The sequence below is a fragment of the Microcebus murinus genome, chromosome 16 (genome assembly GCF_040939455.1).
Source record: "Microcebus murinus isolate Inina chromosome 16, M.murinus_Inina_mat1.0, whole genome shotgun sequence".
Lineage (NCBI taxonomy): Eukaryota > Metazoa > Chordata > Mammalia > Primates > Cheirogaleidae > Microcebus > Microcebus murinus.
In genome coordinates this window covers 71,303,501-71,331,414 of record NC_134119.1, presented here as the reverse complement: position 1 = coordinate 71,331,414, position 27,914 = coordinate 71,303,501, and the positions used below count along the sequence as shown (strand labels likewise).

The window sequence follows — 27,914 nt, the reverse complement described above, 5'->3', positions numbered from 1 at the left end:
CAATTTTTCCATTTAGCAAAGAAGTACATCACATTACTGAAGAATAAATTCCAACATGTCTTTGTTATGCTTGTCTTTGTATTTATTAATGAAAAATGAAATATCACCCATATCCACTTAAAAATAGGCAACAGACATTAACATTTTTTCAAAGAAGATATACAGGTAGCAAGTAAACACATGAAAAAATGTTCAACAACATATCAGAAAAATGTAATCAAAATCACAGGGAGATACCATTATAAAGCTACTAAAACAACTAAAATTAAAAAGACTGACAATACCAAGTATTGCCAAGAATATAGAGAAACAAGAAGGCTCACATACTGTTGGTGGGAATGCAAATGGGTACAGTTTAGACCACAGCTTGGCAGTTCACATATACTGTAGTATTGGCACAGGAGAAATAAAACAGTATATCTGCATATTAGGAATTCTATGCCTATGTTCATAGTGGCATTATTTGTAACAGCCCAAAACTGGAAACAACCCAACTGCCAATCAAGAAATAAACAGATAAACAATCATGAGATAGCCACAGAATAGAATATTACTCAGCAATAAAAAGAATGAACTATTCACCTAAGCAATATTTATGAATCTCAAAATAATTATGCAGTGTTAAAAAACAGGATAAAAAAGGAGTAAACATTCTATGATTCCATTCACATAAAATCCTAGAAAAACACAAATTATTCTCTTCTAAATGAAAGTAAATCATTGGATGCTTGCAGTCTGGGCACAAGGTGAATCACGGGTATGTTTATGATCATTATGATGATTTCATGAGCTTAAATGACAAAACTCTTATATACCATAAACACATACAAACTATTGCATGTGATTTAAATATCAAGAATGTTTGTAAAACATAGTTCAAAATATCTGATCTCCCACTTTTGGGAAACCAGAAGCCTTGGCAATCCCATGTTGATTGCCTTATCTCTTTCCTCTTTTCTAGAGAAGGGCAACCCTGCATCCATCAGTGCAGAAAATACTGGCAATGAAGGCTGCTGCACTTTGAGACAACAGCCACACTGGCGGAATCACACAAGCTATATTCCTAACCTATAGAATCTCCATTGTCTCTGTCCTCATTTTCCTGCCTCCACAGCAACGGACTTGAAGTGAACAACCCAGAAAGTCAAGAATCCACAAAACCTTTAGATTATTTTAGCTGACAATGGCCTTGGCTACTAGACATAAGATTTCTAGATCCTGTGACTGCTCACAGCCAGTCACTGAAGATTTGTGAATGCACTTTTATGAGACGCACATTCCATCTGGTTTGCTGCAGGCTCCTGCACACCCAGTGTTTGTACCAAATATGGTTCATACCTGACTCTCATTGTCTTCTGAGTGACATCAGCCTACAGAATGATTGACATCAGGGCACGTCTCCTTGAATAACCTCGTGAAAAGCTTTTCAACAGTGTTGAGCATTATATGACATCCTCTGGGAACAATGAAACAATGTCATCCAACTCTCATGTGCACAAGAACTTGTCATAACTGACTTCTCCTAGGATGACCTCTAGTCTCACAGAAATTATGAGGTTCCAAGCCACAAATTAGGCCAACAGAATCCTTGCATTTTGTCCTAGGAGATCTTGGGCAGCAAAACAAATTTGACTACAACCAGAACAAGAACTACCATCATTTTACTTTTCCTACAGAGGCTCACAAAGTTGAGATGCCCACAAAAGCTGTCCACGCCTTCATACAGAACCTCTTTCCCACCCACTCCACACAGTAAACAACCCCCTAAGATTACAGGTAGATTTAACAATAAGGCCTTTATTAGCACACAAACCAGAGCAATGTGAAGCAGCTAGTTACCAGGTGGTGACTCAAAGGCTGGAAAAATAACCAAATGTCATGTGAGACCAAGAATTTCCATGAAGAAGGGAAGGCTTCCACATTACCCTCTAGCAGAACCCAAGCTGTATCCAACTGGCTAAAACTAGGTCAGATGTATGCTTTAATCAGCCTGAAAAAAGAATGAATTTCCCCTAAAGGTTCAGACTGTTCCAGATCTCCTCTGGGGAATGAGCACAGAAGCTTGTTGTGCCTTAGCATGTCAGGGTGACCCATGCCCACCGTGCAAGGCGGTAGAGGGAGATGGCTTCTACCAGAGAAACTGGCAGTGATTTAACTGTGGCAAGGGCCTCCCTCAGGCAGTTAGAATAAGCAGAACAGCTCCTGTAAGCCTCACGAGACATGCCTGAACTTCATGGGGAACCTCACCCCTATGAAGGCTTGGAAATATGTGGTTCAACTTCAGGCAGCTGGCTCCCACACAAAGGCTCTCTAAGTGCTGTAATACTGAAGAGACAGCACGTTCCCTGCAGGTCTAAAGCCTTTTGCAATTGTGGAGTTTCAGGAGCTAAACAATGTTAGCCCTTGAGTTAAAGGCTTTTCTACATTTGCTGTGCTGATGAACCCTCTACATGTTGTGACATTTTTGGTGGTGAATCAGGCTGGAGCACTGGCTAAAGGAATTCCCACATTTATCACACTCATAGGGCCTTTCTCCAGTGTGAACCACCTGGTGTTGAATGAGGCCAGACTTTTGGCTAAAGGACTTTCCACATTGGCCACACTCATAAGGCCTTGCTCCAGTATGAATTCTCCGGTGTTGAATAAGGATGGAACTCTGACTAAAAGATTTCCCACATTCACCACACTTATAAGGCCTTTCTCCAGTGTGAACTCTCTGGTGTTTAATGAGGGTAGCTTTTTGGCTAAAGGATTTCCCACACTGGCCACACTCATAAGGTTTTGCTCCAGTGTGGATTCTTCTGTGTTGATTAAGAATGGCACTTTGACTAAATGAATTCCCACATTCACCACACTTATAAGGCCTTTCTCCAGTGTGAACTCTTTGGTGTTTAACAAGGGTGGCTTTTTGGCTAAAGGATTTGCCACACTGGCTACACTCATAAGGCCTTGCTCCAGTGTGAATTTTCTGATGGTCAACAAGGCTGGAGTTTTGTCTAAAGAATTTCCCACATTCACTGCACTCATAAGGCCTTTCTCCAGTGTGGATTCTCCGGTGATCATTGAGGTGGGAGGTCTGGCTAAAGAATTTCCCACATTCGCTGCACTCCCAAGGCCTTTCTCCAGTGTGGACTCTCTGGTGCTGAACAAGTGAGTACTTGCCACGGAAGGTTTTCCCACATTTGCTACACTCATAAAGCTTTTTTCCAGTGTAGACTCTTGTACGGTGGACAGAACTCTGTTTGTGCCTGGAAGCTTTCCCACATTTGCCCGACTTGTCATGACTTTTTTGACTGTGAATGTCTTCCCCACACTCAGTGATTTTGCTGGGCTCCTCACCTTTGGGAAAGGCCAGGGACCTCAGAAGCTCCAACATAGCTGGGAGGTCCTTCCCAACCTCCGAACTGGGGAAGGGCTTCCCTGACACATGGAGTAGGCAGTGCTCTGCATAAGAGGCTTTGTCCATGTCCCTCTTTAAGGGCTTTTTTGCCCCATGATGCTTCTGGTGCTGGTGACGGTTTGCACATGCTCCAACCATGTGTGGTTTCTGCCCAGGGAGATCAGCCAGAAGCAATATATCTTTTAGGATTGGGATACACATCTCACAGGGTTGAGTCTTCTGAGTGGACAGACCTGTCTTAGATTGTGACACTCCTACAGAAACATTCTGTTCAGAAGGTGTCTCTTCATCTTCTGTTCCATGCCCACAACCTGAAAGCAGAGAATTGCTGATGAAATGCACGTTGACTACGCTGAGTGGGAAGCCTCGTTACACACACACACCGAAATAACGATTCTATGGGTTTGTTCTGAGGATAAGGGAGCTGGGGGCAAGTTGAGCAGGGAGCTGCTTGGCAATAATGGACCCCTAAAGATCACAGAATTGGAGAAGCCTCACCAGATGAAGGACCCAAGGCTGGGATGGAGCACAAGGAGAGGCAATGTCTCCAAATCATTCCTCTACCAATAGCCTCAAAAGTTTTCCTTGAGTAGTCCCCGAATCCCTAAAAGTCACCACAGTCTCATGGTGCCAGAGACCACTCTGCGCCCCTGGCACCAGCTGGCACGGAGGCAGGGAAATACCTTCTACACTTTGGGCCTAGGATGGAGGGTCATGTCCCCTCTTGTCAGGCAGTTCCCCAGGAGTCCTCCCGATGGTGGAGCACACAACCAAATTCGGGTTCATCTTTTGCCCTAATGTCCCCGATGCCAGGAGCCTGAGTCCGCCCGTTCTCACTCCCTCTCCATGTGCATAGGAGCCTATCTTCTGGGGACACCTGCATGCTGGGCAGAGGTTGGTTATGCCCAAGCCCAGAACAATCCAACTGAAACTGAACCGCAAATGTTCAAGTGTATATAATCACATGCATACTTCATAAGGCATTATATGTCTTATTGGAAAACACTGCAGAGGACCAGGTGATATATGGAGGCCAGAAAGGTGGAGGTAGCCAGATTACAGATGTCACAGATAAAATGGTAAGACAGAAAAGTATCAAGTATGAGGAAGAAAATGTAAGAATGAGGTCTGGCCAGTGGTATGTACACTCAAATAGTGTAAACACAGGGCAGGTTCCTTACATGATTTGAAAACAGCCCAGATATCATGCCTTCTGCTAGTTGCCCAGGCCTTCTCTGAAACCATGTTCACCCTATGAAGAACTAGGTTTCTCCCCACAGCCTAAGTGTCTAAGTATGTGGGACCTGTGCGAATCAAGTCCTCCAGTAAAGACAGAACATGTGATCAGTCAGCACTGATACAGAGCAACTCGGCAAGTAACAGCACACAGGAAAGAAAATTAAAAACCTGGAAGGAAGAGTGGGTAAGACCAGCCCATGGTTCCCATACGTATAGACCATGACAATGCCTGCAATCATGACACTGGTAGCCACGAGAAAATGTCGGATTGCAGAGGTGGGGGAACTTGGGACACAAGGTGTCATGAATCTGGACACAGTCACCCAGCCAGGAGAGGGCAAGTAAGAGGAGATCTAGTCCGCTGACTGCAAGATACCTGCCTCCCAGGCCACCTACAGCAGGAGTTAGGGCTGCTGATGGAGAAAGATGCTTGGGGCGATACACACAGCTCCATATTGGCAACCACAGCACACAGCCTAGTAAGTGGTTAAGTCAACAGAGTCCGAGGTCTGGCTGTGGAAAGGGTGAAGCTGTCTTGGGGAAGAGAAGACAGAGACCAGGATGCTGCAGTTGGTGCCAGGGCCTTACCCAGTGAGGCCACAAGGGCAAAGTTCTCCAGCGTCACTTCAAGGTACAGGAGCCTCTGAGCCTCATCAAGAAGTCCCCACTCTTCCCGTGAGAAGTGAATGGCGACGTCTTCAAAGGTCACATAGCCCTGTCATGATAGGGACAGGTCACTCCACAATCAAGTTCATCTCCCCACTCATTCACCCCGCTCCCTCCCTTTGCCACACGCCTGCCTCAGAGGAAACACGGACCCGGTGCCGCCGATGTGCACCACCGTCTCATGGTGCCAGCGACCACTCTGCGCCCCCGGCACCAGCTGGCACGGAGGCAGGGAAATACCTTCTACACTTTGGGCCTAGGATGGAGGGTCATGTCCCCTCTTGTCAGGCAGTTCCCCAGGAGTCCTCCCAATGGTGGAGCACACAACCAAATGTGGGTTCATCTTTTGCCCTAATGTCCCCGATGCCAGGAGCCTGAGTCTGCCGTTCACACTCCCTCTCCATGTGCACATCACTCTTTGGACCACACTCTCAGTCGCACTCACAGCCACTGCCACCTAACTGCCCCCACACCACAGGCACCTTCTCGGTCTTCCCGCATGTTACGTGGCACACAGCACGCAGAAAGCGTTTGGCAAACTGAGACACAAGTTCAATGCCATCCAAACGTCTGATGGTTCCTCATGTCAGAGGCAGCCCTTGTCCTGTTCTCAAGGCTCCCCTGCCTGACTCTGTTCCTTGTCTCGGCCTTGGCCATCAAGAATCACCGAGCCCATGGCCCTCTTGCGCTACACTTGATGTCCTTTCACTGGTCACAGCCTTTCTCTCACCTTTCAGCTGTCATTCAAAATCAGTGGCCGCAGTGGCCACGCCAGACCCAGTGAGTCATACAGATAAACACTGCACTCCTAAACCTCTCCACCCGCTTTACTGAAACCTGCACCTCTGCCTGCTCACCACCTGCACCCCCACCCCCTGCCCCGGACAGGTAACATCCTGGTGAGCCTGTAGCATGAGAATAAGCAGTAGTCCTGCTGTCTTAGTTTGTGTTGCTGTAACAAAACACCATGAACTGGGGGGGTAATCAACAACAGAAAATTATTTCTCACAGATGTGGAGGCTGGAAGTACAAGATCAGAGTGTCAGCATGCTCAGGTTCTGGCAAGGCTCTCTTCCAGTTGCAGACTACTAACTTCTTGTACCCTCACACGGTGGCAAGAGCACTACTCAGTCCTCTGGCTGCTTCCTTTAAGGTCCTCACTAATCCCATTCACGAGCGCTCCACCCTCATGACCTAATTACCTGCCAAAGGTTCCACCTTCAGATACCATCATGCTGGAATTAGTTTTTTTTTTTTATTTCGGCATATTATGGGGGTACAGATTTTAAGGTTTCAATAAATGCCCATTTCCCCCCTCCCCCCAAAAGTCTGAGACTCCATCATGACCATCCCCTAGATGGTGCACATCTCACTCATTATGTATGTATATACCTGCCCCCCTCCCCTGGAATTAGTTTTTAAGCATATGAATTTTGCAGGGACACAGTCCATCACACCTGGTCTTGGTGTCATCTGCTACCAATTATTCCTCTGTCTCCATGTCTGTCTAATATCCCTAAGGCATTGGAAACCTTGATCACCTGCTACATCATCCTCTTTCCTACACCTTTCCCAAGGCCACTGCTCTCCCATAATTGTTCATGATGCCCCCTACCTCTTCCCAGGTGTCCAGTCATGAGACCCAGTGACAGCTCCTGCCTTTCCTTTCCTGGGCTGTTAACATCATTACTTTCATGACCAAGATTCCCACTCCTAATTGTGACCCTCAACTATACCCTGTGTCAAACACTGGCCACCACCTTTTGGATTTCTCTATCTTAAACCACTCCCCAGAATTCCAGACCTATGTGCCCAGCTACCCACTTGATGTCTCTTTAACTGTGCTTGGAACATCTCAGACTAGAAAAACAGCTAAAAACAAAACTTCTGATATTCCCAGTGAAAATCAACCATACCACCAACTTTACATTCTAGTTGATGGAGCTTCCATCCTTCCAAGTGCTGAACCTAAAAAGCCTGGAGTAATGCTTGACTGCTACCTTTCCATCTCTTTCCCCCAAAATCTGAAAATTCAGGTAGCCCTAATTAAAAAACTGATCCAACTTCTTCCACCTCCACAGCCAGCACACTGGCCCAGCACTATCAACGTTCACCTAAACTATTGTAGTAGCCTCCCCCTTGTTTTCTTATTGCCTCCCTCACAACCCAGAGTATCCTCTATGCTATGGTTCAAAGGCAGCCTGATGAGACCAGTGTCAGATAACTTCCATCTCCTTCTCTAAACCTCCCGTTGCTCCTATCACCTACAGAACAGATGGCCAATTTTTCATAGCCATTCCAAGCCTGAATCCTGTCCTGTTGCTCCCAGTTCCCACAAGAAAGAAAGGAGACCTAGATCTCCCTGAACCAGCTCAGGCTCACCTGCAGGCACTGGCACACTCTGGCACCTCTATGCACAGGCGACCTTTCATACCTCATTCCATCACCTGTCAGCAATAGGAACTACTAAAAATAACCCCAACCTAGAGTCAGGATCCCAGGCTTGGAGTTTGTTAAAGGTTCTTAGGCCCAAGGACTAGATGAAGGGTAAAAGAGATCCAAGAAAAACCCGCAGGACGGGGTCAGGCCCAGTGAGAGCCCGGGACCTGCGCTCACCTCCGCGAGGCCCGTGCGTGCTTGTGTAGTCCTGGGGGCCTGTGGAGAGAGGAAGGGCGTGAGAAGCACGTGACCATGGCAGGGCTCCACGAATTACGGCATCCCGGACCCCTGTCCAAGCCAGAGTCAGGGGACCTGACAAGGACTCCGTCTCTCTGTGCCTCAGTGTCACCCCGTTCTGGACTGTTCTAACTTCGAGCAGCTTTTGGAAACCTTTTCACTCTGACCAAGTGCCTCTTCTGTGCACAACCCTGCATGGCTCCCGGCGTCCTGAGAGCGAAGGTAAAAACTCACTTTGGCACTGCAAGCATGAACGCCCCTGCCTCAGTCTCCAAGATTGCATCACGCCAGTCCCTCTGCCCATCACACTCTCCCAGACCTCATCACACTGACTCTGGAAACGGGGACCTCCCCAGAGGCCGCGCTGTGCTGGACGCGGGGATCCCGAGTATAGGGACCCGAGAAGGCGCCCCTCCCCGGGGCTGCAGAGTCCGGGCGAGGTGAAGGCGAGTGAGGCCCAGAGGACGCGGCACTCGCCTTTGCCGGGTCCCGCGGCGCGGCCGCCGCCATCGGTCCGTGCGCGGGTCTGCGTCAGAAGCTGCGGCCGCCCTCGCGGGGACCCGGCGCCGCCGCCACCGCGCAGTAGGGGCTCGGCCTCGCGCCCCGGCCTCGCGCCCCGGCCAGGCGCAGCGCCGCGAGCTCCGGCGCCTCGGCCCGCGGGGGCTGCAATGACCGCGACCCCAGCGCCGAGCGCAGGCACGACCCTTCTCCGCGCGGTCATTGGCGCGGCGCCGGGGCCGCGGGCAGAGTCTTCTGGGTACTGTAGTTCCCCGTCGGCCGCGGCGGGAAAGGACGGAACAAAGCCCGCGGGGGCGCGGGAGCGGCGCGGGCTTGGCTGCTCCGCGGAGGGCAGGTTCCGGGAGGCTTGCCTGCAGCCGGCCGCCGCAGTGGCGGTCCGCGGGACGCCGCGCAGATGCCCCCGGAAGTCACGCGGCCGCCCCGAAGGCTTTGGACCCGCGAGGACACGCCACCCTACAGGCCCCTCCCCCGGTGGGCGCCGGCCGGGCCGTCGTGGCGACGGGGACAGTCCCGGACAGGGACTGGGACCGCCCTGCACGCGTCCTCCCCCGGGGGCCGCTCCCGAGCCCCGACGCCCGGGCCGAGAACCGGCCCCCGGAGACCCGGGTCGGGCTCGCAGCCGTCGCGCCGTGTCCCCGCGCCTCCCCGGGGTCGCTCGCGCGGGCTGGGACTCAGCCCCGAGGGCGGCGGGCGCGGGCTTGGCGCCGGGGCTGTGCGGGCCTCCGGGGCGGCGAGCCCGCGGGGAGAGCCGGGGCCGAGACGGCGCAGAGCCGGGCTGCGCCGCGGGGCCGCGCGTGGGAGTCGGGCCCCATCGGCGGGGCGGCGCGGGACTTGGCCCGGGGAGGAGAGTCCTCAGGCGCCCGCGGAGGTGCCGATGCGCTCCCGCCGTGCTCCTGAGCCCCCCCAGCCCCGGCGCCGCAGGCGCAGATCCCGCCCACACCGTGTCGGGCAGGCGCTGTGCTCCCGCGGCCTGGAAGCACGCGGATCAGCGAGGGAAAGAACCAGCCAGATTCCCGCGGGGAACAGGGAGAGCCGGATTGAAACCCCAGTCCCACGTGGGGCGCGCGTGGACCGGCCAGACGTGCGTCCTGGGCCTCAGTCCTTCAGAGCCAGGCCCCGCGGAGGGCCAGAAAGGCCGGCGTGGCCTCGCGCCCACCTTCCTCCAGAAAGCTAGCTGTCCGGGAAAGCAGCCCAAAGCCCTGGTGAATCCTCTGGCATAAACACTACCGTGTTTCCCCGAAAATAAGACACGGTCTTATATTTTTCCTCCAGAAGACACCCTAGGGCTTATTTTCAAGGGATATGCTATTTTTTTTTTTAAGTACAGTACAACAATCTACATTTATTCAAATATAGTTAAGTCGCCTTCTTCTGGAACATCATCATCACTCTCCAAACCCTAAATTCCATCCTGAATTTCTTGTGACTCTGTTTCCTTTAGAACCATCGGCCCCGGTCTCTCCTGTGGAGCCACAGAGCTCTCACGGGGCAGATGAGAAGGGCCGCTCATCTTTTTTCCCTGCTGGGGGTCGACAGGTATGGGGTGTGCAGATGCCTGCGTGGCCACGTCCATCACTAGGGCTTATTTTCGGGGTGGGGCTTATATTGTGCAAATGCTTAGAAATCCTGCTAGGGCTTATTTTATGGGTAGGTCTTATTTTTGGGGAAACACGGTAGCAAGAGATCTAGAGTTAATAAGGGAGGAAAGTAAGTTGAAAACTCTTTGAAGAAGTCCTTATAGGATAACATGGTGTGGTGGCAGCTTGAATGCAGGCAGCTGGGGTCATCGCTGCCCACAATTCCTTCTGACCCCACAATCTGCTGCCACTGCCCATCTCGGGATAGAGCATGCATAGCAGGCGATGGCTTTACTGCTAAGAAGGACCCTTTCTGCGGTGTCCACAGACAGCCCAGACTGTCCAAGGAGGTGTCTCCCCTCTGGTCCCTCAGGAATCTGATATCACACAGACTGTGTAGCCCATGCAAACTCCAGAGAGTTCTCAGCCCTGCAGCTCTTCGCTGCTGGCCCTTGAGGAATCTCACTCTGCATGGGCATAGCTCAGTTTTCCAACAAACAGCCTGGTGACCCCCATGCACATTTCTGAGGCTACTTCTCTATGCATGCCCCAGTTTCTGGCAGACACAAGAATTCCAGCAGCCTCCACAGATCTGAGCCATGAGGAAATTGAAATCCACAGAGGACAAGGTGAAACCTCAAACGTGTTTAAATGTAGGAAGAAAATCTTACTTGAAGCAGGAGAAACCTCTACTAGAAAAGAGACTTCCTTGAGTTAGGACAATTATTTTGTGAGCTGAGTAAGTAAGGACAAAAATCGCAAAATGACAGGCTCAAGTCACATATATTAACTCTACTTCAAATAGGATGTGTCCATTTCATGTTGGAGATTTATTTTGCTTTATGGAGTTTGCTCACTGCAAGAAAGTGGATTTCCCTGACTTCATCTGAAGAATGGACAAGAGACTATACGGGAAGGGCTTTAACATCTGGGCTGCAAGCCTGACTGGGAGGAACAGCAGAGAAAAGGAGCCCTGGAAAGAAGGGCAATGCAAAAGAGCTTTAGGAAGGTTATAGAGACAGGAGAGTTTTCCCTTTAAGAGTGGGTATCAGGGCCGGGCGCGGTGGCTCACGCCTGTAATCCTAGCTCTCGGGGAGGCCGAGGCAGGCGGATTGCTCAAGGTCAGGAGTTCAAAACCAGCCTGAGCAAGAGCGAGACCCCGTCTCTACTATAAATAGAAAGAAATTAATTGGCCAACTGATATGTATATAAAAAAATTAGCCGGGCATGGTGGCGCATGCCTGTAGTCCCAGCTACTCGGGAGGCTGAGGCAGAAGGATCGCTCGAGCCCAGGAGTGTGAGGTTGCTGTGAGCTAGGCTGACGCCACCGCACTCACTCTAGCCTGGGCAACAAAGCGAGACTCTGTCTCAAAAAAAAAAAAAAAAAAAAAAAAAAAAGAGTGGGTATCAGGCTGGGTGTGGTGGCTCATGCCTGTAATCCTAGCACTCTAGGAGGCCAAGGCGGGAGGATCGCTTGAGGTCAGGAGTTCGAGACCAGCCTAAGCAAGAGCGAGACCCTGTCTCTACTAATAATAGAAAAAAATTAATTGGACAACTAAAAATATATAGAAAAAATGAGCCAGGCGTGGTGACGCATGCCTGTAGTCCCAGCTACTCGGGAGACTGAGACAGCAGGATTGCTTGAGCCCAGGAGTTTGAGGTTGCTGTGAGCTAGGCTGATGCCACGGCACTCTAGCCCGGGCAACAGAGTGAGATTGTCTCAAAAACAAAAAAAAAGAGTGGGTATCAGTCCATGTTAGTACCCTGATAGAAGGTTAGGATAGAGGAAAATAAATGTGTAAAGGGAACATCAAAAACAGCAGGAGTAAATTATGAAGATGTCAATATGATTAAGTGTTAGGGATATTCAAATCAAAATTACAATGAGAGGCTGGGCACGGTGGCTCAAGCCTGTAAACCTAGCACTCTGGGTGGCTGAGGCTGGAGGATCGCTTGAGGTCAGGAGGTCAAGACCAGCCTAAGCAAGAGCAAGCCCCTGTCTCTACAAAAAATAGAAAAAATTAGCCAGGTGTGGTAGCCTGTGGCTGTAGTCCCAGATACTCAGGAGGCTGAGGCACGAAGATCCTTTGAGCTCAGGAATTGGAGATTGCAGTGAGCTACATTGCACCACTGCACTTGAGCCTGGGTAACAGAGTGAGACTGTCTCAAAAAAAAAAAAAAAAAAGAATTACAATGAATTATAACTTTACATGTACTAAAATGGCTATAATTTTATTTAAATGGAAAATAACATGTATTGAGGAGGGTGTGGAGAAATTGGAACCCTTATATATTGTTGACAGGAATGTAATATGGTGTAGCTGCTATGAAAAACAGTTTAGAAGTTCCTCAAAAAATTAATAGAATTGCCATCTAACCCAGCAATTCTCCTGGGTATATACCTTAAAGAATTGAAAGCAGGGACTCAGATACTTGTAAGCCAATGTTCATAGCACCATTATTACAGTAGCCGAAAGGTGGCAACAACTCAAGTGTCCATGGGCAGATGAATGAATAAAAAATGTTCAATATATCCATAGAAGGGAATAGTATTCAGCCATAAAAGGAATGAAATTCTGATATATGCCACAATATGGATGAAACTTGAAAACATTATGCTAAGTGGTATGGGCCAGATGCAAAAGAAAAAATACTGTATGATTCCACTTATATGAAATATCTAGAATAGGCAAATTCATAGACTCAGAAAGTAGATTACCGATTACCAAGGGTTGGGATGGAGAGGGGCATAGAAAGTTACTGCTTAATGTGTATACAATTTCTGTTTGAGTGGATAAAAACTTTTGGAAATAATGATGAATGCAAAATATTGTGAATTTATATACTACTGAATTGTAAACTTGAAGATGGGTGAAATGGCTAATCTTACATTACATATAACTTGCCAAAGCAATATATTAATATATTTCCCCAAAAAAACTTCCAAGTTAGAGACTTTCTCTGAATGCTTAAACTCAAAAATTTTCCATTATACTATTTCCAAAATTTCATGAAATTTTCCATTGATGGAACTAAACAGTTTGAGTAATCTTTGTATAAATATGTACGTAACGTTCATGTTAGATCTCTTATAGGATTTATGATTTTTAGGTACTAACTGTCCTGTTCTATATAGAATCATACATTCCTAGCAAGACATGTGAAATTATTAGTCCCCTAAATACTAAAAGATGATGGAAGGGATGATTGTATTTCCTATAAGAAACAGCCAAATTAAGAAAAGTGTTTTGCTTGTCTAGCAAGTAAAACAAAACTGAGAGGGCCAAGGATTTCTGTACATGAGCACAAAGGGGCTGAATGTTGGGGGACATGAAGACCAAAACAGAGATGTCCACTAGCCACTGGCCTGGAATAACAAATAGAGTCATCCAAATAGGCAAAAGAGAAAGTAAGTAAAAGAAGGAAAAAAGCTCACAAGTATCAAGAAGGTGCAAGTGGCATTGACCTCAAAAAAGTAGAATTGTAGCTACTAAGAATAGGAAATAATTTTTTTTCTTCTAGAAACAGTGTCTCACTCTGTCACCCCAGCTTTAGTGCAGTGCTGCAATGATCAATGATCATAGTTCACTGCAGCCTCCAACTCCTGAGCTCAGGCAATCCTCTTGCCTCAACCTCTGGAGTAGCTGGGACTACAAGTGTATGCCACCACGCCTAATTTTTTCTTATTGTTTTTCTAGAGATGTGGTCTTGCTATGTTACCCAGGCTGGTCTCAAACTTCTGGCCTCAAGCAATCCTACTGCCTCAGTACTCCAAAAGTACTGGGATTATAGGCATGAACCATCGTGCCCTGCCTAAAATCATAAATTCTATATTAGGGGAGACTTTCTCATAAGAACAATTTCTTCTTCCAGAAATGAACTCATGTTTCATTCCTCAATAATGAAGTATGATGGTGTCTTTAAGTTGAAAAGAAACAAAAGTTACCATCGTCCTGGCATGGTCACTTTTATGGGTCAGGAATTATAGCTGTGATATATATTTCAATTTCAATGATTGAAAATTGAAATAGCTATACACTTGAGAGACATTCTAGAAACACTAATATTTACCAAACTTGAGGACTCAAAACATTTTGAGCATATTTCCATTTATAATTTTTTTAAAATTAAGGTTTATAGTATCTTTTACTGAAAGATTCCCAAATTTAATAGAAAAATAAAATCAAAGAAATACTTAAACATGTAGAACATAATAGGAGATTATAATAATCTTAGTGTTTCTTTTGCCAATGTGAACTCCCACGGACACTGATTAGCATGCTTCATAAGAGAAAACAGAAGGTAAATTCACTCAGCAGTAGACCATGCAAATGCGAGTTAAGAAAGAACTTAGTGAATCAATATAAAGTGGTCTGGAAGGATCCTCATCAAGTGAAACAGTGTTACCTCTCTGGTTGGAAAGGTGAAAAGGAGTAGGGAAGGAATGTCAAAGTGAATATCTGCCTTGTATTTACATATATATTGATTTCTTAAGAATTTCACAGTAAAATTTATAGTTTGTTTTTTTTTTTCCTTTTTTTGAGATAGCGTCTTGCTATGTTGCCCAGGCCAGTCTTGAACTCCTGGGCTTAAGTGGTCTGCCTCAGCCTCCCAAGTGGCTGGGACTACAGGTACATGCCACCACATGGTACCATCTTCATGTTTGTTAGTGTTCTATAGGATGTCTATAGTTAACAATGATACATATTTTCAGATAGCCAGAAAGAGGATATTGAATGTTCCCAACACAATGATAAATGTTTGAGATGATAGATAGGCTGATTATCTTGATCTGATCACTATACATTATATGTATCAGAACATCACTGTGTACCTCATAAATATGTACATTTATGTGTCAATTAAAAAAAGATGAATAGTCAAGTTGAATTTTGAGGAGCAAAATTATTCTACAAATATATATATTTGGATATGTAAACATAAAATTAACATTTCAAAGAATTAATGACTGAATATAGGTTAAGGAAATGAAGACAGTAGTAGCAGAGTTGCTCTCAAGAAATTTAGTTGTAAAGAATAAGTAAAATATGAAGATATCAAGTGGAAAAGGGTAGATTTTTTTTAAGAAAAAGAAAAATATGTAATATTGTACTAATACTTTGTAGAATATGGTAAGTTGAATTCTGTCAAGGAATTTGACCAACCATGGAGTAATGTCACTGACAAAGCAAGGTTAAGTAGGAATCAGAACTGGGAATATTAAGAAATTTACCCGAAATTGGAGGAGTGAGGAGTGATATCATTTCCATTTTGATACAAGGTTTAGTTTGCTAGAGTGCCTCAATAAAGTACTACAAACTGAGTGTCTTGAACAACAGAAATGTATTGCCCCCATTCTGCAGTAAGAAGTCCAACATCAAAGTATTATGGGGTTGATTTCTTCTGAGGGCTGTAAAGAAGAATGTTTCCATGCTTCTCCCCTAGCTTTTAGTGGTTTCCTGGCAATCTCTGTTGTTTCTTGCTGTGTAGAAGCATTACCTGAACTCTTCCTTTACTTTCACCCTGCATTCTGTGGCCATGTCTGTATCCAAAGTTTCCCTTTTCATAAGGATATCATCATATTGGATTAGAGGCCCACACTAATGCAGATACAAAGCGAAAATTCTGTGGATTTCTACTTATATTGATTCAATTACACTCAAAATTAATCCATGGTGATAGAAACAATAGTGGTCACCATTGTAGGCGGGCCTTTTGACAAAAGTGGGACAGTAGGAGCTTGCCAAGGTATAGGAAATACTCTAAATCTTGACCTGAGTGAGAATATTTGGGTGTATACATGTAAAAATTTAAGCTCAAATCTTAAGATTTGTGCCTATCACTGTACATCTCAGTTAAAAAAACCCTAAAACTAATGAATAAATGGAAGTCAAGAAAAATCTTCCCTTTCAAGAATGACTCAATTTCTTATAAGAGCTTGGTTTTATTTTGTTTTGCATTTTTAAATCTCCATTTTACAGATGAACTTTGTTTTATAAGTAGAATCAACACAAGTTAGAGGCTGTTTTTTATTAATTTTTTTTTCATTACAGATTGCTTTTATATTTATTTTTTCCAGCATAGTGTGGGGGTACAAATGTTAAGGTTACGTGTATTGCCCTTACCCACCACACGTCGAGTTAGAGCTTCAAGTGTGTCCATACCCCAGTTGGTGCAAATCGCATTTTTTAAATTAATTTTTACATTTTTCTGTTGCTATTTAAAAACGTTGAAGAGCTCTGTATATGAGAGTATTTTTGTTGGTTTTATGTTTGAATAAATTTGTGCATACTTTTATGTTGAGGAGAGAGATGGTCAGACTCATTAGCTGTATTTTCCTGCCTTTGAGAGGCAGGGAAATCATGAGCATTAAATGAGTGATCATGAACAGTAACTGAAACAGGCTTGACATTAGTTAGTGTCAGAGGACAGTAGGCATGGCCATTGTTACTACTGCCATTGTTACTACTGGTTTCAATGTAAATGGACCCACTTTTTGTGTACCTTAAATAGATTTATTTTAAAAGGTAAACTTAGATTCTCTGGTAAATAGGAAAAACAGTTTGGCCACAAATAAAAAATTATCCTAAAAGGATAACAATGAAATGAAACTACTGCCATTAAGTTCCAGTCAGCTCATGCCACTTGCTGAGGAGTGAGTCCAAGGCTGCTATGTCACAGAAAAGAGAATTAACCAGTCAGGGAGAGATCAATGACTGAGCACTGAACTTAGTTTCTCTTGAAAACATTCAGGTGGAAAAGAGAATGGGAAAAGGACAGGCTTTCTCAGGTTATCTACCGTGCCACCTGATGCCTATGTGCCCTCTAAAATCATCTCCCACACCAATGGAAGAGTATAGCTTAGGCCACAGGAAATAAGAGATCTTGCCAGCACCAGGAGTTTTTTTTTGAGACAGAGTCTCACTCTGTAGCCCAGGCCTGAATGCCGTGGCATCAGCCTAGCTCACAGCAACCTCCAACTCCTGGACTCAAGCAATCCTTCTGCCTCAGTCTCCAGAGTAGCTGGGACTACCTATGTGGGCCACAACACCAGGCTAATTTTTTCTATTTTTAGTAGAGATGGGGTTTCACTCCTCACCAGGAGGTTTTTTTTTTTTTTTTTCCCCCTAGATTGAGTTATTTAAGATACCTGAGAGGCCTGCCTGACTCAGCCTCTTCTCTGAGAACAGCCTACCCGCCACGGTCCTGCTAACTGTTATGTGGGGACACTGACCAAACCAGGCTGGACCAATCAAGTTCTTTCCTCTAGATTCAGGAATAAGGGCCTAGAAATGAGGCCAGAGTGTGCTGGGCACTAGGGCAAGGCTTTGTAGTAAAAGGACTATATTTCTATCCCAATGATCCCTCATGCAGACATAGACCAGATAAAAGTATACAAAACCAGAACACAGAACACTGCAGGGGCTGTGAGTAGAGGGAGGAAGGCTCGAGAAGTCTTGCTTAGCAGGCAGGCATGAGCAAGAGGGTGGAATCAAAGAGGAAGGGTAGGGACACCCATATGGCTTACCCAGCAAGACTAAGAGCCTACAGTCTTCCAGCCTCACACCCTGGTACAAGGTCCAAATGTCCACACTTCTACCAGACGAAGGTCATGGTCAGAGGCAGCTAATTAGCTGTAGACTATTGGATATCAGAACCTATTGTTTGGTCACTGGGAAAAGTAGAGAGACACCCAGGACTTCTGAGGGTTGAGTTCCACCTGGAGCACAAAGAGGAGATGGACTCTGCCTCTGGATATAGTGTAACTGTGGCAGAGAGAAAAGCCTCTGATGGAGGATGCCATTTTTGAATAAAAGCTTCTGCTACCTAGGCTCCCTCTAATTCTCTCCCCATGATGTGTCCTCCTGCACTCACACTGAACCAACCTATTTGAGCCTCCTGGTATGCCAAGGTGTGCACCTGGCTCCATGCTCTGAACAAATTCAGCCCATCATTACAACAGCAGGATGAGGCTGTTCTGTCCAAGCCAGGTTATGCCTGCACTGTCATACTTAGTACATGGAGATTGTTTGCCATGGAAATAAATGAAAATGCAGCCAGTCACTAGATGTGTACATGCATTTTTACCAGAGGCCTGTTTGTTTTGCCATATCCTCCTCCACTCTATATTAATCATGTCCAATACTTTTGTACCAATTATGGCTTATGCTTTGTTCCCATCGGCTCACGAGTGACACCACATATGGAACTATAGACATCAGGGCACATGTATCCTTTGGAGAACATGAGGAAAACCTATTCTCACAAGCACTGGAATTTGCCATAACAACTATACCCTCCTCAGGGTGACTTTGGGTTTCATCAAAAATAGAGGCAGCAGGGCCACAAATTAGAACCACAAAGTGCCGTGTTGTTCCCTAGGTCTTAGGCAGCAAGGCAAATTCAACCCAAACCAAAACTACTCTGTCATTTTACTTTTTCTGCAGAAACCCACAAAGTTGGGGCCCCCACAAACTGTCCATTCATTCATACAAACAGCCCAAATCTCTTTTCCAGTTACCCTACACAGTAGACAAAACACCAAGATTACAGTTGGATTTAACAATAAGGCTTTTATTAGGGCACAAACTAGAGCAATATGAGGCAGCAAGTTACTAGTGGTGACTTGGATGCTGGAAAAGTTACCAAGTGTCATGTGAATCCAAGAATTTCCAAGAAGAGAAGCCTTCCACATAAGCCTCTAGCAGAACCCAGGCTGGATCCACCTGGCCAAAACTGAGACAGATATATGCTTTCATCAGTCAGAAGAAGGAATGAATTCCCCCTAAAGGTTCAGACTGCTCAAGATTTCCTCCAGGGAATGAGCGTAGAAGCTGGCCATGCCTTAGCATGTCAGGGTGACTGATGCCCACTGTGCAAGGTGGTAGAGGGGAGATGGCCTCTACCAGAGAAACTGGCAGTGATTTAACTGTGGCAAAGGTCTCAAGCAGTTTAGAACATGCAGAGCAGCTCCTGTAAGCCTCACACATTCCCTCATGGGGAATCTTACCCCTCTGGAGATATACAAAGTAGTGTAAGGTTCAACTTCAGGTAGATGGCTCCCACACAAAGGCCTGTAGTTCCATAATATTGAAGAAAGAGATCTTTCTCAATTGTGGACTTTCAGGAGCTAAAGAATGTTAGACCTTGGGCTGAAGGCTTTTCCACATTTGCTCTCTTAATGAGGCCTCTCCACAGTGTGAGATTTTCGGTGGAGAATGAGGCCAGAGTGTTGTGTAAAGGATTTCCCACATTTCCCACACTCATAAGGCCTTTCTCCAGTGTGAACCACCTGGTGTTGAATGAGGCCAGACTTTTGGATAAAGGACTTTCCACACTGGCCACAGTCATAAGGCCTTAATCCAGTGTGAATTTTCTGGTGTTCAACAAGGGTATAGCTTTGTCTAAAAAATTTCCCACATTCACTGCACTCAAAAGGCCTTTCTCCAGTGTGAGTTCTCTGGTGCCGAACAAGTTTAGATTTGAACATAAAAGCTTTCCCACATTCCCCACACACATAAGGCCTTTCTGCAGTGTGAACTTTGTAGTGTTTATTCAGGGTGGTTCTTTGGCTAAATGATTTTCCACACTGGTCACACTCAAAAGGCCTAGCTCCACTGTGAATTAACTGATGCTGAATGAGGCCATATTTTAGGCTAAATGATTTCCCACACTGGCCACACTCATACGGCCTTGCTCCAGTGTGAATTATCTGGTGTTCCAGCAGGCTGTGGCTCTGTGTAAAGAATTTCCCACATTCACCACATTCATAAGGCTTTTCTCCTGTGTGAGTTCTCTGGTGCCGAACAAGAGTGGATTTGGACCCAAAGGCTTTTCCACATTCATCGCACTCATAAGGCCTTTCTCCAGTATGAATTCTGCAGTGTTCAATAAGATTGGAACTCTGGCTAAACGATTTCCCACATTCACCACATTCATAAGGCCTTTCTCCAGTGTGAACTCTGTGATGTTTAATGAGGGTAGCTCTTTGGCTAAATGATTTCCCACACTGACCACACACATAAGGCCTTTCTCCAGTGTGGATTCTCTGATGGTCATTTAGGTGGGAAGTTTGGCTAAAACATTTCCCACACACACTGCATTCGTATGGCCTTTCTCCATTGTGGTCTCTCTGGAGCTGAACAATTGAGTACTCACAGCGGTAAGCTTTCCCACATTTCCTAGATTCATAAAGGCTTTTTCCAGCGTAGACTCTTGGGTGAACAAAATTATGTTTGTGGTTAGAAGCTTTTCTGCATTCACCCCACTTGTAATGATTTATTCCAGTGTGAAAGGCCTCCCCATACTCGATGATTTTGTTTGGCTTCTCACAGTTGGGAATGGCCTGGGGCTGGAGAAGGCCAAGTGTGGCTGGGAAGTTCTTTCCAAACTCCTTACTGGTGAAGGGCTTCCCTGACACATGGAATAGGTAATGCTTCACAAACAAGGGCTTGTTCATGTCCCTTTTCAAGAATTTCTCAGCACTGTAATGCTTCTGATCCTGGTGAAAGGTTGCAAACGCCCCAATCAAGTATAGTTTTTGCCCAGGTAGATCAGCCGGGTGCAAAATGTCTGTCAGGATTGGGACACACATCTCACAGGGGTGAGTATTCTGGGTAGATGGACCTGCCTTCGCAGTCCTGACCTGTGACAGTCTTTCTACAGAAATGCTCTGCACAGAAGGTGTTTCTTCATCCTCTGTTCCATGCCAACAAACTAAAAGCAGAGAAATGTTAATGAAATGGATTTTGACTTGACTATGGTGAGAATGTATTAATCATCTAAAAAATCCATTTTCTGTATAATTTGATGTTTGCCATCTTAAAAATTTTGCTGGCTGGGGAGAGAATGTTGCTCCTAGAGCTAGCCTATTCTTAAAAGACAGCAAAGGGTTCAGCTGGGAGCATACCATTAAAATGCAAATTAACCAATCCAGCCTTTATAATCCAAATTATATTTTTTATGTGACTTGGACACCTCAGGAGATAATATTCCTCTACCCTAATCATCCCAAGGTCAGGTAGCAGACCACTTAGGCTAGCCAGCACTTTTGCCCCAAAGCCTGCTTAAGTTATTCAGACTCCCCAATCCTGAGCTATTTACCTTGCCCTGCTCTTCCTGCAGAAACCCAATAAAGTTTAATGTTTTCCCTCCTCTTTTGCTTCTGCCTCCAGACCAGTGGGCACTTCCTCATGTGGCACTGAGTGGCATGGTGTTCATGTTATCTTGTCACTGTAAGTAATAAATTCTTTTGTCATTGACATTAACTTCTCTGTATTGAGACTCAGTCACCTCCATGAATTAAAATCCTACAGATATGTTTTAAAACAAGCAAGAAGCCCCACCACATATACATCAAAGAATGAGTCCACAGTGTTGCTCTGAGGATGAGGGAGCTGCAAGCAGGGTAAGGAAAGGGCTGGAAGTACTGGGCCTCTAAAGATCACGAAAATGGGGAGGCTTCAGCAAAGGACACAGGATGGGGTACAGGACAGGGAGGAAAGGCAGGGTCTCCAATTTACTTCTCTGCCAGAGTCTTCAGCAAGACCTTGCCAGCTGGTGTTGCCAGGAAAATCCAACTGTAACTGAGTAGGAGATTCCAATTGTGTTCATGGAATATTTAATGACACAGGCACACCTCCCAACACATCATGAGCAAGTTGGTGTTGGAAAATATGGTAGAGAGGGTGGTACAGAGAAATAGGCAACACACGGAGGACATAGAGATGGGGCAGCATGAGGGCGGATGCCACAGATGAAACGATAAGCCAATAAAGTGTCAAGTAAGGGGAAGAAAAGGTAGAAATGAGGTATGTTTAGTGGCATTAGCACCAAAATTCTAGTGGACACAGGAAAGGTTCCTGGTATGATTAGAAAATAGCCCAAATGTCAAGCCCTCCCCCAGTTGCTGCTGATCAAGACCAGGTATCCTCTGAAGACATATAGCCATGTTCACCCTATGAAGCAACCAGGACTTTCCTGACAGACACCTCTAGGTGTACCATTACATGAGATCTGTGTGAAACAAGTCCTAAGAGAAAAAACAGGGCACGTGAGTGTCTAGCACTGGCCCAGAGCAACTGAGCACAACACAGACCACAGGAAAGAATATTATTATCACACAGATCCCTGAAGGAGGTTCTGGCAACAACAGGCCATGGTCCATGTAAATATTGATGAGGAAAATGCCTGCTAACACAGGCAGCCACAGGAAATATAATCTAAACAAAGGAGGCAGAACTTGGGACACAAAGTGCCATAGACTTGGACACAGTAACCCGAAAATGAATAAGTAAGGTGAGATGCATTAGGCTGACCCAAGACACCTGACACCCAGACCCTTCTCTGCACGCTTTGGGACAGTTGTCAGTGCTGCTCAGGGAGTGAACATAGCTCATCCCTGACACATATGCCAAGATAGTGGGGAAGTCAGCAGAGCCCATGGTCTGGATCTGGACAGGGCAGAGCTGCCACTGAGGAAAAAGCAAAGAGACAGAGACCAGGACACTGAAGTGGGTGTTAGGGCCTTACCCAATGAGGTTATAAGTGCCAAGTTCTCCAGCATTACATCGTGGTACAGGAGCCTCTGAGCCTCATCAAGGAGCCCCCACTCTTCCTGGGAGAAGTAAATGGCCACGTCCTCAAAGGTCACAGAGCCCTGCCATGGTGGGGACAGATCTTTCCATAATCAGATTTTCTCCCTACAACCCTGAAATTCATCCCACCACCCCATCCTTCCCCTGCTCATCATTGTCCCTAATCCCCACCTCAGAGGAGTCACCAGGGTACTGATTCCTGCCATCTCCTCATGGTCCCATTGATTACTGTGTGCCAACACAGCACCAAGAGGCAAGCAGATCAGGAGATGCCATTTAAATTTAGGCCTGGCACATAGGGCTGGATCCCTTCTTGTCAGAAAATTTTCCTGGGGTTCCCAAGATTGTGCCCCTCAAACACAAACAAATGTGTCCCGAATGCCACGACCATGGGTCCTTCAATTCACACTCCCTCTCCACATGGAGCACATCACTTTTTGGCACACACTCTCTCACATGGTCTCACTTCCACAGCTACTTCCATTCCCATGCCCCACGCCATAGGCATCTCCCTACCCTCCCCACATTACTCAAAACGTGACATCCAGTGATCTTGTCTCAGTTACTCCTAGGCCTTCACATTGATCTCATAACCACTCTTCCCTTAAAGCCTTGGCCACTTGCCAGATCATCCTTGTTCTCACACCCTCCCCATGGCCACTTCTTTCCCATACCTGTCTTTGTGACTCCCAACACAACCACCAAGGTACCCAAGCATAAGATCTAGCAGTGACCCCCACCCTACCTTCTCTAGGCTGCTAACAACACTACCAGAGTGACCAGGATTTCTCCTCCTAATTACGACCCAAGCTACACCACTGGGGAAACATTGGTAACACCTTTTTAACATCCTCATCCTCAATCTCTCAACACAGTTCTAGTTCTACGTGGTCAACTAACCACTTGATGTCTAAACTAATTGTTATTGGAAATGTCTGACTCTAAGGATGTCTCAAAACAAAATTCCTGTTACTGACAAATTTGATCCTACTACCAACTTTATAATACTGGTTAGTGGAGTTTCCATACTTCTAGCTGTTAAACTTAAACACCTTGCTTTCACTCCTGACTCCCACTTTTTTATCTCTTACCCTCAACATCTGAAAATCTAGGCATCCTTCTGTAGTCCTAACTACTTAGGAGTCTGAGGCAGGAAGATCACTTGAGCCCAGTAGTCCAAGGCTGCAGTGAACTATGATTGATTACGATACTATGTTCCATCCTGGGCAACAGAACAAGACCTCATCTCTTAAAAAAAGAAAAAAGAAAACAATGAAACTCTAGTCTTCCTTACTTAAAAAACTGATCTAGAATCCAACTACTTCTACCACCTCCATGGCCACCATTATGGTCTAGCCATCAACAATCCCCTGGACTACTGAGCAGCCTTCTCCTCAGTCTTCGTATCCCAATCCCTCACACTCAGTCTGCCCCCAAATTCCCATTGCTCACTTCACACTGGTAGAGACTCCTAATGTCTGACAGACATTCCTGGTTTGACTCCTGCACCCCAGCTTTCAGTTCCCATAAAAATGAAAGAAGACTTGTGCTTCCCTAAACCAACTCAGCCTTGCCATCAAGCATTTGCTTGTGTGGTGCCTAAAACTGAGACAACTTTCCATACCTTACTGTACTGGTTTGCAGCATTCTTTTTTTTTTTTTTTTTTGAGACAGAGTCTCACTTTGGTTGCCCAGGCTAGAGTGAGTGCCGTGGTGTCAGCCTGGCTCACAGCAACCTCAAACTCCTGGCTCAAGCAATCCTCCTGCCTCAGCCTCCCGAGTAGCTGGGACTACAGGCATTCGCCACCATGCCCGGCTAAGTTTTTCTCTATATATTTTTAGTTGGCCAATTAATTTCTTTCTATTTATAGCAAAGACGGGGTCTTGCTCATGCTCAGGCTGGTCCTGAACTCCTGACCTTGAGCAATCCGCCCACCTTGGCCTCCCAGAGTGCTAGGATTACAGGCGTGAGCCACCGCGCCCAGCCGGGAAACATTCCATGTAGCCCCCAGCCTTGATGTTTGGCCGTGCATTGATGTTTGCTCAGGGTCCCTAGGCCCAGACTGGTAGAGTGCCAGAAGATGAGCCCCAGAAATCAATTCCAGAGGCAAACACTGGGGTCAGCACCAGTGAGTGCTTGAAACACCCTTCACTCACCTGTGTGAATCCCGTAAGCGCATCTGTAGTCAGGGGAACCTGTGGGAAAAGGAAGGCTGTGAGAGGTCGGTAACCAGGGTGGGGGTTCTATGGGTTCAGGCCTCCTTGTTCCCCTGGCCAGCCCTGGAGCCAGATGCCCTGGGGATGAATGCATTATGAGTGCTCCTCCGTCCTCCAGTCCTCACTCTTAACTGCAGTGTGACTTTGCATAAAGACTCGACCTCCCTGTGCCTCGCTATTATTCCATCCCCTTTCCCGGCTGTTCCGTGAACGCTGTCGGCTCAATCATCCCAACAAGGATTTTACACAGACCTGTTCCCCTACCTGTCACATTCTCCCACGCTCCATGGCGCTAGCTTTGGAAATGGTCCCACACACAGCTCTTGCACTGTCCTAGACACGGGGATCTCTACTGTAGCGACGTGAGCGGGCGCCCCTGAGCTGGGCTTGAGGACGTGGGTTGGGCGAGGGGCAAGTGAGGCCCGGAGGACGCGGCACTTACCCGAGCCAGGTTCCTCAGCGCGGCCGCCGCCATCGGTCTGTGAGCGGATCTGGAGCTGCAGGCGACCGGGGTGAAGACCCCTCACCAACGCCACCGACCCACCAGCTGCTATTCAGCGGGGTCGACTCCAGTCTGAAGCCCGACTCGGCGACGATCACTAACGCCGAACACCAAGCCAGAGGACTGCTAAAATGAATGTCCCAGGAACGTTACCGGAAGTCCCGCCCCGCCTGATGGAACGCCTGGTTCTGAACGTTCATTGGCTCGGCGTCTTTGCGCTATGGCATTATGGGTAATGTAGTTCACACGGCTCCCGGGCTCCCAACACCCTCCCTGAGATTCACCGGAACAAAGGCCAGGAGGGACCGCGGGGGCCTCTGGGGAAAAACTTGCGAACCTTCGCGAGCGGAAGCGAAGCTTTCCGTCTTCTTAAAGGCGCCACTGGCCGATTTCCGGGCAGTCCTGTCTGCCCTTGAGCACAGGTTGTTTAGCGGCGAGAGTTCAAACGCATCAAACGCAGATGCTCCCAGAAGTTACGCAGTCGCCCGGAAGCCTGCGGACCCGCGTGGACACGCCATCCTACTGGGCGCCCGGGCTCGCGTGCATCCGGCATCCGCGGGAGTGGCGGAGCCTCATCGCTGCTCTCCTTGGAGTCCGCGCGGGCGCGGCCCTCGTTTCCGTGGGGGACGCGAGGAGAGTCCCGGCCGGGGCGGCCTCCCGGCCCGGGGCTCCCAGGGGCGGCCGGAACCCCACAGGGCCCCTCCCCCGGTGAGCGCCGGTCTGGTCGTCCTGGCGACGGGGACACCCCGGACGGGGACTGGGTCGCGGGAGTCAGGTCCGATCGATCGCTGTGGCGACGGGAGCGCAGGCGATGGGGCGGCCCCGGGGACTTGGCGCTGCGCGGAGTGTCCTAAGAGGCGTCCGCTGAGGTGCCGATGCCCCTGGGACTCCGGGAGTTCTCGGCCTCGCCTGGGGCAGCATAGGCAGCCACCTGCACCGAGGGGTCAGGCGTCCTCACCAGGGCTCCCTACACCCCTAGACCCTACCTGGTTCGATCCCTTCCTCTCTCCCTGGGACTCCAGATCACACCTGCCTCTGAAAACTGGAAGCATACTGGTCTTCAGAGGAAACAAACAAAGCATGTTTCCTTGGGAATGTGTAGCGGGGAGAACCCTCGTGGCCCCGCCCCACGTGCGTGTCCTGGGGCATGCTCCCGAGAGAAGCAGCGCAGAGCACTAGGGAGGCCAGCAGTGGCCCCCCCAAGCCCCCACGCGTCTGCCTGGAGTCAGAGTGTCTGCAAAGCAGGCCACAAAGCCTTGGTGAATTCCTTCTAAGCAATTATCAAAAGAGAAAGTTGACAAGCATTTGGAGAGAATTCAGACCGTGAGAATCTATTACAGGGTAAGAATGTGGTGTGCAGTCTGAGAGCAGGCAGTGAGGATCATTGCCGCTCCAGGTTCCTCCTGACCCTTTCATCAGCTGCTGCCCTAGATCCTCTCCATGAAAGGAGCAAGTGCATTATGTTACCATGTTGCCCATGTTGAGACCTCTCTGGGAGTCTCCACCGAAAGTCCAGGCTGTTCAGGGAGGAGTCTCCCCTCTGGTCCATGGGGTTTCTAACATCATCCAGACTGCTGTAGTCTAGGCAACCTCCAGCCAGTTCTCAGCACCCGCAGCTCTTTTCTGCTGGACCTTGAGGAGTCTCGCTCTGCACAGGCACAGCTCAGTTTTCTGACAAACACATGGTGACTCCGTGCATGTTTCCGAGGAGTATCTCACTTTCTGTCAGGCTAACATACACATTCCAGCAACTTCCACAGTCCTGAGCCATGAGGAAATGGAAATCCACAGAGTACAACATGAAACTTCAAACCTGTTTAAATGTAGGAAGAAAATCTTATTTGAAGCGGGAAGAACTCTTTTTAGAAACTTACTTTTAGGGAAATTGTGAGTTGAATAAGGAGGGATGAAGCTCCCCAAATGACAGGCTCAAGTCACATTACATTTCAACTCTAATTCAAATAGGATGTGTCCATTTCCTGTTGGAGATTTATTTTGCTACATGGAATTTGCTCACTGGAAGAAAGTGGATTTCCCTGACTTCATGTGGGGGAATGGAAGTGAGGCTATGGAGAAAGGCATTTAATATTTGGGCTGCAAGCCTGACTAGAAGGGACAGTGGGGAAGAGAGAAAGGGAGCCTCAGGAAATGGAATAGTCTTAAGTCTTATTAAGTCCCTTAAGGGGTGGTGGAGGCAAGAGTTTTCCTTTCAACAATATAGATGTCAGTCCACATTTGTAAATTGATGGGAGGTGAGGAGAGTGGGGAAAATAGATTAAGGGAATATCAAAAACAGCAGGAATATATTACTTAAAATGTCAACGTAATTAGTCATTAGGGATTTCAAATCAAAATTACAATGATATGCCATTTCACATCTACCAGGATGACTATGAAAACAAAAGAAATTAACAAAGCTGCAGAGAAATTGAAACCCTCGTACACTGTGGTGGGAATGTAAAAAGGTTCAGCTCCTGTGGAAAACAGTTTAGCAATTCCTCAAAAAGTTAAATATAGAATTG

The 27,914-nt window shown here is 47.1% G+C and overlaps 1 protein-coding gene across 3 annotated transcripts; it reads right to left on the bottom strand.

Annotated features, from left to right (window-relative positions):
- Positions 1–7: 7 nt before the first annotated feature.
- Positions 8–27,531, bottom strand: ZIK1 (zinc finger protein interacting with K protein 1). Of its 3 annotated transcripts, none has more exons than XM_075993306.1 (4): positions 25,333–27,531; positions 24,831–24,869; positions 5,228–5,354; positions 8–3,711 (listed from the first exon to the last, which is right to left on the bottom strand). In XM_075993306.1, exons 1-4 carry the CDS (start codon positions 25,363–25,365, stop codon positions 2,447–2,449), a joined length of 1,464 nt encoding a protein of 487 aa, XP_075849421.1. In that variant the 5' UTR covers positions 25,366–27,531; the 3' UTR covers positions 8–2,446. The 3 variants fall into 3 exon arrangements, with proteins under 3 accessions (XP_075849421.1, XP_012606849.1, XP_012606850.1); XM_012751395.3 differs by lacking the exons at positions 8–3,711; positions 5,228–5,354 and adding exons at positions 18,631–20,793; positions 22,609–22,735 and having other exon boundaries at positions 25,333–25,950; XM_012751396.2 differs by lacking the exons at positions 8–3,711; positions 5,228–5,354; positions 24,831–24,869; positions 25,333–27,531 and adding exons at positions 18,631–20,793; positions 21,181–22,598.
- Between the last annotated feature and the right edge of the window lie 383 nt (positions 27,532–27,914).